At 45.0% G+C, this 13,592-nt stretch overlaps 1 protein-coding gene across 1 annotated transcript; it reads right to left on the minus strand.

The window, feature by feature from the left end:
• Positions 1-406: 406 nt before the first annotated feature.
• CNBP (CCHC-type zinc finger nucleic acid binding protein) lies at positions 407-11,465 on the minus strand. The gene is made up of 5 exons (XM_056524233.1): positions 11,307-11,465; positions 5,122-5,277; positions 4,904-4,996; positions 1,442-1,640; positions 407-1,357 (listed from the first exon to the last, which is right to left on the minus strand). Exons 2-5 carry the CDS (start codon positions 5,258-5,260, stop codon positions 1,240-1,242), a joined length of 549 nt encoding a protein of 182 aa, XP_056380208.1. The 5' UTR covers positions 5,261-5,277; positions 11,307-11,465; the 3' UTR covers positions 407-1,239.
• Positions 11,466-13,592: the final 2,127 nt, after the last annotated feature.

The raw sequence follows: 13,592 nt of genomic DNA on the forward strand, positions 1-13,592 counted from the left end.
TCGGCTGGAAAATGTGGATACAGACCTAGGAGACTCTTTGCTAGGACTGTATCCACCTTTTCCAGCCCACCGGAGCACCTGAAAGCTGAACTAACTTATGCAGGCTAAAGTCAAGCGCTGAGCCGTGAAGTTAGTGACGAATCGAATCACTGTAACTTCTCTCATGTCTAATGTAATTTTTACCAAAAAATGGACTGCGTAAAAACGGAAGCCCTCAAAAGTTACAAAATGGCGTTTCAATTTTGTTGCACAATGATTTTTCTTTCATTTCAATTGGAGGAGGTCTCAGCAGCTTGATTAACATTGATCAGATACTTATTACCTATTCTATGAAAAGGTGCCATGTAATCTTGGCATAAATGAGTGTTTCATGGAGAGCACAGTACAGAGACAATGATGCCCGAATAAGTAAATGGAAACAAACTTTAGGCAAACTCCCCTTCCTCCTCCAGCTTTATTGATAGTTTAAAATTACATTTCTATGTTCCAGGACTTCAGTTTCTTTTACCATCTGACTTTAAAAACTGATTACAAGCAAATGAAATCAAACAGTTGTCTAAAGTGATATAGTATACAAAAATAACATCTTGATTTCTGTGAAAACATTTCTCTGCAGTTCCTGAACAGCTTACTTTCGCTATCTTCATTGATAAGTGTTCTGGGTTTTTACACATTACTTCCATGAAAAAGGTAAACAAAAAAAAATATATTTCCTTCACCTGTATCTCCGATTCTAACTCAGTGGCCGCTTTTGCTGGATTTGAACACATGGCCGCCACTCGCTGACATTGATGTGTTAACTCTGCCTTAGCCTGATACAGATGCAGTTGATGTCAAGAACAGCTGAGGTCAGACAACAAGACCATCAAAAATAAAATTTTGCAGTTTTCACAAACTCTCCCAGTAGCAGTTCTCCCTTTTGCACAGGTGCTACAATAAACCTGAGAAGGGTCTACTGGTCTGACTCAACTCTTCCAATTGATTTAATCCCAACTTACCAGTGGCACGGAAAGGGGGTTCTTTAACAAAGCATTATACATAACACCTCTACCAAACTAAACATAAACATTTTTTGTAGTTAAATGCAGGAAGTCGTTTTCCACCCTTTCCTCCTTTTGCACATCAAGTAAAGCTCACTGGCCTGGGACTAGCTCTATCTGCCAACCTTTGGCCAGTGAAGAGGATTCAGAGAAAATAATACAACCATCAATCAGAAAAAGGAGGGGCGACAAAGGGAATTTAAGCTGTAGCTTCAATCGTGCATTCCCGTGCAAGGTGCCCCGACTCTCCACAGCGGTAACAGTTGACTTCGCTGGTCTTGCTGCAATTGATGGCTACATGGCCAGTCTCACCACACCTGGAACAAATCCGAAATAACCTTGTTAAGATTCATACCTAGTATAAAGGAACCTGGTTAAGGGTCACTTGAATTAGATCTTACCTGTAGCACTTTACTTTGGTGCAGTCTTTTTGGATGTGACCAAACTCTCCACAAGAATAACATTTCTGCTCATCAGCATGGTCGCAGTCCCGAGCAAGATGACCTGGTTTGCCACAGTTATAGCAGCATTGCTCTCTCTCTTTCCTTGGCTCCTTGCAGTCTTTTGCAATATGTCCACCTCTTCCACAATTATAGCAAGCTGAACATATAACAACAAAGAATTAAACTGAGGAATGTCATACATTTTTGCAAAAATTGATGAAATGAATGCTTTAAACTATGTTCACAAACCATAAAAATAAAAAACAGACAAAAAAAACCCCCAAAAAACATTGCGTTATACCAGTTATGCAGCAGGCCCTGATATGGGTGGGAACTATAGTTGCCTTTCCTCTTACATACATTGCCTCTGTATACAGCTACCTGTAAGCCCCTCTATACCTAGATGTAAGGAAGTTCTGTAAGTATGTACTTCATTGGGGGAGATTTATCAAAACATGTCTAGAGGAAAGTTTCCCCAATTTTCCATAGAAACCAATTGGATAGTTTCATTTTTAACAAGGCCTCTGTTTCCTTTCCACAGGTTTGGATAAATCTCCCCTAATTTTAGACATATGAGTAGATCTGCTACTGATAAACTGTTTCACTGCTCACTTTATACACTGTGCCTGCAATGTATGGGAAAGATCCCGATGCACCCATTAAATATCTCCATAAGCCCCCTGTTGATCCAACAGAAGCCAAGAATTTCCTTTTGGCCTCCACTGGCATAGTATACATTTTTGTATTTCATTAAAGATTTTGGATTCAGTTATTTCTCATTAATTGCCCAACACGGTAGAAGTATGGAAACATTCACTTTGTCCCACTGGACACAGTCAGCATGACGACTTTGCATCTGTCTGCACGGCTTTAATGTAAAGCACAGAGCGATTGTCCCGAGGATGCACATAAAACCAACATGAAAAATTCACACTGGTCAATTTGGGCACTTGTGTGGTTAACCACCCAGGCCAAGTTTCAGGATGTTTGTCTAGAAACTTCGTTTGTCTAGTAAATTCGATTCGTGACGAATCGAATTTACTGTAAGTTCGCTCATCTCTAGGTTTGTCCTATAACCTAGGCCACTTTTTCCCCAACCAGTGTGCCTCCAGCTGTTGCAAATCTACTACTCCACACATGCCCGGACAGCCAAAGGCTGTCCGGGCATGCTGGGAGATGTAGTCTTGCAACAGCTGGAGGCGCACTGGTTGGGAAACTGTGGCCTAGGCGATGTATAGTAATCTGAACAACAAGGCCAAGATCACGTGTTGGAGCTCCGTTGCAAAGTTCGTTTCAGAAAGAGCAGGATGGTCTGTTGCACAACAGACATCCATGGAGCCCACCGACTTTGAGAGGGGTCCATCAGGTTTCGCCTCTGGTGTCTGTTTTGCAGGAGTTGAGTGGACAGGGTTTTATTCACCACCCTGATGTGATCCCAGCCCAACTTCCACTACACTATACAAGTTCAGCTAAGATCTAGGGGTGGGTATGCTGACAAGCCTGCGTTCTCAGAATGCAGGCTGTAAATATAGATTAGTACAGGATAACAAAAGCCTCACGTAGAGTTTAATTAAAAACTGCTGTTTATATCCCTAAAGCCTAAATATCCCTGTATTGTCCAACAATGCAGTTACACATTCTAACCAATTCTAGATTTGATTCCAATAACTAATCAGAAACATTTGACCCCATAAGTATGGCATGTAGTCAAACTAAAGTGACAGGAATCTCACCGTCTATTGAACTTTGTGATTTCAAGTCTGAAATATGGAGTGCGGTTTCTAATCCCATCTATATATATTGCTGTAAATCCAAAGCAAACGCCACCATATATGAACACACCCTTATTATCCAGGGCAGTCTAGCTATCACAAGGGTTGTGTCCCTGTAACACCTAATGTTGTAACGCTAGAATAATAATCTTATGGCAAATGCACCAGGATTTTTTTTTATTCCAAAATGCTTATATATGATAAATGAATGTACCTATTAGAAACCACCATGTTCCAAAGCTGCATAAGATTAAAATGTTACTGTCTAGCTTTGAAATCATAGCAACTAAACTAACACTAATACAATGAGTCACATGAGTATTTACTACGTTGTGTACTCTTAGATAATAACCACACCAGGCTATAGAACCTGTTACAACCTTTACAGAACACTAACACCTCATAATGTAGAGCAGTGTTTCCCAAACGGGCGCCTCCAGCTGTTGCAAAACTACAACTCCCAGCATGCCCGGAGAGCCGAAGGCTGTCCGGGCATGCTGGGAGTTGTAGTTTTGCAACAGCTGGAGGCACCGTGGTTGGGAAACACTGATGTAGAGCAACCTTTGGCTTTTCAACTGTAGCAAGACAACAACTTCCAACATGCCCAGAGTTGAAATTCTGCAACAGCTGGAGAGCCACAGGTGGGTTAACACTGCTGTAGAGCAGCCTGGAAATAGTTAAACATTTTACAGTCTTCAGTCAGAAGAGTTTTCTTAATATCTAAGCACATGAGAGAAGTGTATTATTGTTTGTGTATTTAAAGTAATTCTTCATACTGTCACAACATCAAAATGATGCACATTCATACATATCTTAGATGCAAATTTTAAAGTTTAGATCTGTAACAATTTTACTTTTGCGCTATAAGTCAGCTACCACTGCAAAAGTCTAAGAAATTTGACTTCATCCTAAGGAGTTTTTATAAAACAAAGCAGCAGTGTGGACGTGCAGGAAGTTATTAAATGTTTGCGCAAAAATGTGCAACACACAAAAATGCAGTGTAAATGTAATTATAAACGCCTCCTCACCCCTTGGGGACTTTTAGGGTTCCCATCTGCAGGTCTTCTGTTCATTTAAAGGGGTAGTCCAGTGGTGAAAAACTTATCCCCTACCCTAAGCATAGGGGATAAGTTTGAGATTGCGGGGGGTTCGACCGCTGGGGCCCCCTGCGATCTCTCTGTACAGGGCCCCGGCTCTCCGGCCAGATAGCGGGTGTCGACCTCCGCACGAAGCGGCGGCCGACACGTCCCCTCAATATATCTCTATGGCAGGGCCGGAGATTGCCGAAGGCAGCGCTTCGGCTCTGCCATAGAGTTGTATTGAGGGGGCGTGTCGGCCGCCGCTTCGTGCGGAGGTTGACACGCCCCCCTTCCTGCGGGCTGTCGGGGCTCCGTACAGGAGATCGCAGGGGGCCCCAGCGGTCGGACCCCCGCGATCTCAAACTTATCCCCTATCCTCAGGATAGGGGATAAGTTGTTCACCACTGGACTACCCCTTTAAGTCTGATACACACACAAACATATGCATCAGAGGCTCCACTTGGGACCAGAAAACAGAGCAAGACAATTCTGCTGCACAATGGATCCCACTGACTTTTGTTTGCCCAGTTACCTTGTTTCAACCTGCACCTTACGTTAACAGCACTTACCATCTTCTTGTAGATCACAATCCTTAGCAAGGTGGCCAGACTCTCCACAACGGTAACAAATGTCTGGAAGAGATGAAGAAATGAATTGGAACCCTATAGTGGAGAAAAAAAAAAAATTTTATTAATAAAACTGCAAAGCGATAAAAGGTGTTAAAATATGGGGAAGGGGAAAAAAGGTTTGGGCAGCAGCCAAAAGCAGAAAAATAAAGTCTGGTTACCTCTTGAAGAGTTAAATCCACCACGTCCGCGTCCTCTTCCACCTCGTCCACGTCCACCACCACCACCTCCACCTCCAGTAGGGCAATCCCTGGCCCAGTGACCGGAACGGCCACACTTAAAGCACTCGTTGCTGCTCATGTTTCAAGAGTAGGTTTCTATACACAAAAACACAGATCATAGGTAAGAACATGCATAAAGCTATCAAATAAAATACATTTTTTTTTAAATATATTTCCACAATGCTTCATAATAAAACCCGGCTTAAGGCTATGTTCACAAGGAGGAATATCCATGCAGAATTCCACCCTCATTGCCTATTGATTTCAGTGGGATTCTGCAGTCACATTCAGAAAATGGAAATTAAAACAAACTTTCCAGAATAAGATAACACCAGTCATATATATTGCAGAATTCAGCGGTGACGTCTCATTGAACTCAATGTAGCTTGAATTTCAGTAGAATTCTGTGTTCCGAGAAACCCAGAAATTCCACAATTCAGTTTAGCAAGCTTGGCTTAACGGAATCTGTACGGAAATGCGGAAATTCCACCATGTTAACAGACACGGGTAAATTCAAATGTACAGCATCTGCTGCAGATTTCACACTGTAGAAAATCCACCGAGGATTCTGCTACCCTCAATGGGTGTGCAGAACATCTATAAATATGCCGCTATTGCAGATTTTCTGCAGATGCATTGAAGTCAATGGGTAGCAAAACCTCAGCACGTCTGAACGTACCCTTAAGGGAAAAATAAAAATCCCTGGAATACCTCTAACATGAATTATCCATCTAAATTGGGCACCGGACGAACAGAAGTTTATTCCATTTGTCAGAAAAGAGACTTTCCATTGGAACACTGGTTAGGTCTGAGCATAATATTCTAGGAAATGTACTTAGAAACATACAGTGACCACCCGACCTACGATAATTTCAACATGCCTCTCAGAGGCCATCGCATGTTGAAGGCAGCATCAACATACAATGCTTTTTTATGTCGGGGCCATCTCATAAACGGCTATGCGGCAGCGCATACTGCTTCAGCTGCCACCGGATAGTCGTTTACGGTGCCCCGTGTGGTCCGGTGGGTGTCACTCACGTGTACCGGCGCTCTCCATTGTCGTCGTCATCACGCAAGCTGTCCCATCATCCAATAGGAGCAGCGTGCGCAGCGACGTGATGACAGCGATGAAGAGACGCAGCATAGAAGGTCCGGGGACGCGGCGACAGCGATGGAGGGCGACATCCAGGGCAGAGGTGAGCGGCGGGGACAGGTGAGTACTGTATAACCTCCTATAACAGTGGTCTTCAACCTGCGGACCTCCAGATGTTGCAAAATTACAACTCCCAGCATGCCCGGACAGCCGTTGGTTGTCCAGGCATGCTGGGAGTTGTAGTTTTGCAACATCTGGAGGTCTGCAGGTTGTAGACCACTGTCCTATACTTTACATTGCACGGATCCCTCAACATACGATGGTTTCAACGAACGATCATTCATTTGGAACAAATTACCATTGTATGTTGAGGGACCACTGTACTTGCATTTTACAAACATTAGATCACATTGTGAGCTCTGTTGGGGAGCTTTAGCAAAAGCTGTGTAGTTGCCCATAGCAACCAGACTGCTTTCATTTTCTGAGGCCTTTATAAAATTAAAGGAAGCAATCTGATTATTGCTATGGGTAACTGCACAAGTCTTCCTCAACATAGGTCAGAGTTTTCCAACCAGGGCGCCTCCATCTGTTGCAAAACCACCACTCCCAGAACGCCCGGACAGCCAAAGGGCATTCTGGGAGTTCTGTAGCAACAGATTGAGGCACCATGGTTGGAAACACTGACATAAGTTTTGATAAACACTGCTCAAAAAAATAAAAGGAAACTTTAACACAATGTAACTCCAAGTCAATGACACTTCTGTGAAATCACACTGTCCACTCAGGAAGAACACTGATTGACAATCAATTTCACATGCTGTTGTGCAAATGGAACAGACAACAGGTGGAAATTATAGGCAATTAGCAAGACACCTCCAATAAAGGAATGGTTCTGCAGGTGGTGACCACAGACCACTTCTCAGTTCCTATGCTTCCTGGTTGATGTTTTGGTCACTTTTGAATGCTGGCGGTGCTTTCACTCTAGTGATAGCATGAGACGGAGTCTACAACGCACACAAGTGGCTCAGGTAGCGCACCTCATCCAGGATGGCACATCAATGTGAGCTGTGGCAAGAAGGTTTGCTGTGGACTGCTACCTCCGCCTTTGTGCAAGGAGGAGCACTGCCAGAGCCCTGCAAAATGACCTCCAGCAGGTCACAAATGTGCATGTGTCCACTCAAATGGTCAGAAGCAGACTCCATGAGGGTGGTATGAGGGCCCGACGTCCACAGGTGGAGGTTGTGCTTACAGCCCAACACAGTGCAGGACATTTGGCATTTGAGAACGGCGCCCTATGCTCTTCACAGATGGAGGCAGGTTCACACTGAGCACGTGACAGAGTCTGGAGATGCCGTGGAAAACGTTCTGCTACCTGCAACATCCTCCAGCATGATTGGTTTGGCGGTGGGTCAGTACTGGTGTGGGGTGGAATTTCTTTGGGGGGGCTGCACAACTCTCCATGTGCTTGCCAGAGGTAGCCTGACTGCCATTAGGTACTGAGATGAGATCCTCAGACCCCTTGTGAGACCATATGCTGGTGCAGGGTGCCCTGGATTCCTCCTAATGCAAGACAATGCTAGACCTCATGTGGCTGGAGTGTGTCAGCAGTTCCTGCAAGAGGAAGGCATTGATGCTATGGACTGGCCCGCCCGGTCCCCAGACCTGAATCTGATTGAGCACATCTGGGACATCATTTCTCGCTCCATCCACCAATGCCACGTTGCACCACAGACTGTCCAGGAGTTGGTGGATGCTTTAGCCCAGGTCTGGGAGGACATCCCTCAGGAGACCATCCCCCACCTCATCAGGAGCATGCCCAGGCATTGTAGGGAGGTCATACGGGCATGTGGAGGCCACACACACTACTGAGTCTCATTTTAAGGACATTACATCAAAGTTGGATCAGCCTGTAGTGTGGTTTTCCACATTGACTTTGAGTGTGACTCCATATCCAGACATCCAGGGGTTGATAAATTTGATTTCCATTGATAATTTTTGTGCGATTTTGTTGTCAGCACATTCAACTATGTAAAGAGGAAAGTATTTCATACAATTAGTTAATTCAGATCTAGGATGTGTTATCTTAGTGTTCGCTTTATTTTTTGAGCAGTGTATCTTCACCTATGAGCCTACGCTTCCATAAACATCCCTTAATATGTCAATAAATCCCTTTTGTTTAAATTTCCATCTAGATGAGTGCAAATCAATAGCAACTTGGAAAAAGCATTAAGAGGTACCTAAAAAGGGGCTTTGGAAGCTACTACACTGAGGCCAGAACTCATTGGAGGCCCCAGCATTGGTGGTCCAGGCTCATTGATTCAAATGTGTACTTTAAGAATTTCTAGGATTTAACCACTTGTGGACGCCTCACAATCTAAACATCCCATCAGGCCACAGAGTTGCTCTGCAAAGGACGATCTGAACATCCCTGCACAGTCAGCAGTAGAATGGAGATAGTGATGTGGCAGGTGAGGGAAGCAGCTGTCAGGGACAGCCGGGATCTCCAGAGATTGTCTATTACTGTCTTTCTGACAACTGTGTACACAGAATTCAATGAATGCTATATACACAGCTCAGGTGAGGCCATAAGACTTACTGACCATGTAATTGCCACAAGATGCTAGATTGTAGCAAACCTAGATGTGCTCTGCAGAGTGGTGTGGGTTGTAGTCCCCCTATAGGCTGGGTTCACACCACATTTTTGCAACAGTTCCCATATACATTTTCAATGTGAAAACCATATGCATTGACTCGCCATTGAAAATTGTCTGCCAAACGATTCATCTGGTTGTATCCTTTTTGCATCTTGTACGGTTTTGTCCATATTTTTCCCATACCCAAAACTGTAGCCTACTACGGTTTTTGGTATGGGTGAATAACGGCATACGTTTTTTATTTAACATGGGAGTCAATGTTTGCGCCATGTTTTTTTTTTCTTGGAATTTCAATTGGACAAGTAAAACTTTATTCATAATGGAGTGAAAAATTAAACAACACTTTTCTTAAAGTTCGTACACACTTTAGTTCGGTTTTCAGGAATCCTTTTTTCATGAAAAAAAACCAGGAACTGTATTTCAAAAACTTGGGCAAATAGAGAAGGCCTAGATACAGGGAAAACAGCAATAATTAAAAATATATTCTTCACGGTATCGTGACAAGTGCCATATTAAGCTGCATGTTTGCCTACCCATTGTAGTCAATGGGTACAAAGTCAGCTGCAGAAAATATGGCACATGTGACCCGACCCTAATATATTCCCACAGAGCTGAAATGCTGCAAGCTTGTTGGGGTTTTTCTTAACTTCAATATGAAAGTCAAGATAAGCAGCAAATCTACTGCATTTCAGTCTTGTGTGAACACACACTTAGGGCAGTGCTTTCCAACCAGTGTGCTTCCGGCTGTTGCAAAACTACAACTCCCAGCATGCACAGAGTCTGTCCTGAAATGCTGGGGCAGTTTTTGCAATAGCTGGAGGCACACTATAAGTGTATGTTCACACGATGCAGATCAGATGCACAAATTCTTTAGTGTTTCTGCTCCAATGTATTCAAAATGGAGTGTAAAGCCCCGATGTGCAAAATCCACAGCGAATCTGCATCATGTGAACATATCCTTATACCATTCATAGCCTCTCTTACTGGGGGGGGGGGGTCACAGAATATTTAAAAAAATATTTGTTATTTTTCATAAGGGGGTGGGGCCAGACACCATTAGGGGGGGATGGATAGAGACACATATACATAGAGATAGATATATTTGTCTCAGCCCAATCAGATACTGACCCCGTCCTTATATGGAAATAACCATAAGTGGAAACAATTCAAGGACATGTCCATACAGATCAATCTCAGCAGCAGCATATGATGTGTGAACATGCCCTATAGTATTTTAGCAGCTTAAGTATTCACAGGATCTGCAGCAATAGGAAATATTTTTTTACATGTAAAAATAAAAAATAAAAAAATAAAAAGAATTAAAAGCTGAACAAAAAGTAATGTTAAATGTTTCAGATGAACACGTAAAAAAAACAATATATATATATATATACACACACACATACATACACACACACACACACGTTAAAAAGGTAAAATAAAATCCACAATGAATGGGTCAAAGTAGCTCTGGTCTAGAGGTGGAGGCATCAGATCAGTGACCTGTAGTAGGCCAGAAACCTGGGAATCTGGTAGATCACCAGGTAAATAGTGTCATGGAGTAATTGGTGCTTACAATAAGGGGAGACTACACAGCTGTTGCAGAACTACAACTCCCATCAAGCCCTGAGAGCCAAATGCAACCAGAGCATGATTGGGGCCTGAAGCACAGGTCTATAGCAGAATGTCCCATTCATTGAGTCTCCAGCTGTTGCAAAACTACAACTCCAAGCACGCCCGGACAGCCAAAGGCTGTCCGGGCATGCTTGGAGTTGTAGTTTTGCATTAGCTGGAGACATGCTGGTCTGTAGAGAGGAATATATAATAGGATATACACTACGGGCCCCCGATTACACTGGGCTGAAATGCTGCAGCTTTTATTGCAGATTTCACCTTCCTTTCCGATAAAAAAAAAGTTACATTGTGGGAAAACCGCGCAGCACGTCAGCCCAGTGTGAACGTTACCCTTATCCTGCCCATATATGGAAGAGCCGACCGGACCACGTGTTGCGCGCGGCTCGTGCTCTCATCTGGGAGTTATAAATAGTAACCCTCGCGTATAGAGGGAGCTGAGGAGCAGCGGCCGCACGTGAGCCCGGGGGAAGCAGACCGCAACGCCGGTGTTCACATTACAGACGCGTTACCGCGAGCGCGGCCATTTAAATAAAGCTCCGCCGCAGAGTAGCCGCGTCCCCCCCCCACCTACCTCCCTCCCGATAAGACACGACGCGTAGGCGCATAACGCGTCCAGGCCTAGCGCCGCGCCCCCTCCTCCATAGCGTACACACACCACGGCTAGCATTCCTCGGCACTCCCGCCATACGGACGGCCGCCATCCCTCCCATAAGCCTCCCCCGGGGATTCCCGCCAGTACTCACCGTTCTGCTGCTGGTGTTTATCTCTAGTTCCTCTTCGCTGCGCCACACGCGGTTTGCACACGACCCCAAAATGCACGTCGAGCTGCGCACGGCGCTCCAGGAGAAAGCAGCCAATCAGCTCGCACGACGCAAAGCCACTGCCTCACCACAAGCCAACCACGAGCGGCGTATAGCCCAGTAAGGACACGCCCACTGGTAGTTAAGGTAGGCTGTCACGTCAATTAGAGCGAACCATTTAGCCGTACGCTGTAGGGGGGTATGTGTGTGTACATTTTTTAACGGCGTTAGAAATAAAGACTCAGTAGCGGACTTTACTGTTACACTTCGTCACCGCTTAGGTTATACATAATATAATTTTAGGAAAAAAACATATGCTTTATATTTGTTAGAATATAGTCATCCGTCTCATTGGTGGCCCACCCCCCTCTTTTCCCTCTGCAGCCTCGGCGTGTACATTGTGTTGGACTACAGTAGATGGTACATTCCGTCCACGTGACTGGTGGCGCGCTTCTAACCTGTCATTTTACCTCAGTCAGGCGGGGCCGCCATTTTCTGCTTTTTCTATCCCGCTGACTGGTTTCGGAGCAGTTGTAGTATTGGAGCAGCGTGTGTGTGTATTGGGGTTACACGTGCTGAGGACAAGTCGTGAAATGTCTGCGCCCCTCCCGTGTACTACAAGAATAGTGAGGGAAGCCTGGGCTGTTTTTTAAAGCCAGTGTTTTCCAAACAGTATACCACCAGCTGTTGCAAAACTACAACTCTCAGCATGCCCGGACAGCCTTTGGCTGTCCGGGCATGCTGGGAGTTGTAGTTTTGCAGCAGCTTGGTGGACACAGTTTGGCCAAAAGAAAAACTGCCATTGTTGCCCCTAGTTATAGCTTAGGATGCATTCACATCTCGTTTTTGCAATACCGTGTCCGGTTTCAGTGTAATAAAAAAATGCATGGAACTGTATTGCAAACCGTATGCCAAATGTAGCATCTGGTTGTGTACGTTTTTCACCATTTACGTTTTTATCTGTTTTTTTTTCCCGTACGCAAAACTTTAGTCTACTATGGTTTTATGTCTGGGTGAAACCCGTATACGTTTAAAAAAAAAAAAAATATGGTGGTTAATGGAAACCGTACAGAACCGTATGTGTGTGTACGGTTCCATCCGGTTTGCACAATATGGTTTTGCAGTTTGTACATGCCCAGTGCATCGCCGAAAGTTTATCCCACAAATAGAACAAGAAGAACTTTATTTAACCCCTTAAGGATCAAGCCCATTTTAAACTTAAAGGAGTATTCCAAAGGATAGGGGATAAGTTATAGATCGCAGGGGGTCCGAGTGCTGGGGCCCCCCGGGATCTCCTGGACGGGGCCGCGGCAGTCTGTTGGAAGTGAAGTTTCGTTCCCTAGCAGAAAGCTGCGGCAGACACTCCCCCCTCCATGTATCTCTATGGGATTCATGGAGGGGGCATGTCGACCGCTGCATCATGCGGGGACGGAACGCCCCCTTTCCTGTATATTGCCACGGCCCCGTACCGAAGATTGCGGGGGGACCCAGCACTCGGACCCCCCGCGATCTATTACTTATTCCCTATCCAAAGTTATTTTGCACTGTAGATGTCCTTTAAAGGGGTTCTCCGGTGCTTAAACATCTTATCCCCTATCCAAAGAATAGGGGATAAAATGCCTGATCGCGGGAGTCCCGCCGCTGGGGACCCCTGGGATCATGCACATGGCACCCCATTTGTAATCAGTCCCCGGATTACAGGCGACTACAGGGCGGCGTGTGACGTCACGCTCCGCCCCTCAATGCAAGCCTACGGGAGGGGGTGTGATTGCTATCACGCCCCCTCCCGTAGGCTTGCATTGCGGGGCGGAGCGTGACGTCACACGCCGCCCGCCCTGTAGTCGCCCGTAATCAGACCTGGAGCGAACATGCTCCGGGGACTGATTACAAACGGGGTGCCGCGTGCATGATCCCGGGGGTCCCCAGCGGCGGGACTCCCGCGATCAGGCATCTTATCCCCTATCCTTTGGATAGGGGATAAGATGTTTAAGCACCGGAGAACCCCTTTAAGGACCAGGACAATTTTATTTTTTCGCTTTTTCCTCCTCGCCTTCTAAAATCCATAACGCCTTTATATTTCCATCTACAGACCCATATAAGGGCTTGTTTTTTGCGGGACCAATTGTACTTTGTAATGATACCTGTCATTTTACCATAAAATGTACGGCGAACCCCCCCAATTTTTTTTTTTTAGGGAGGAAATTTAAATGAATACCACAATTTTGCACA

This window comes from Hyla sarda, chromosome 6 (genome assembly GCF_029499605.1).
Source record: "Hyla sarda isolate aHylSar1 chromosome 6, aHylSar1.hap1, whole genome shotgun sequence".
NCBI classification, from domain to species: domain Eukaryota; kingdom Metazoa; phylum Chordata; class Amphibia; order Anura; family Hylidae; genus Hyla; species Hyla sarda.

Bases quoted from the DNA above. Each gene is read 5' to 3' on its own strand.
- CNBP (XM_056524233.1), bottom strand. From the start codon at position 5,260: ATGAGCAGCAACGAGTGCTTTAAGTGTGGCCGTTCCGGTCACTGGGCC. The intron at 1,641-4,903 runs GTAAGTGCTGTT...TTATATGTTCAG, and splicing joins TTGTGATCTACAAGAAGATG to CTTGCTATAATTGTGGAAGA. The intron at 1,358-1,441 runs GTAAGATCTAAT...GATTTGTTCCAG, and splicing joins ACCAAAGTAAAGTGCTACAG to GTGTGGTGAGACTGGCCATG.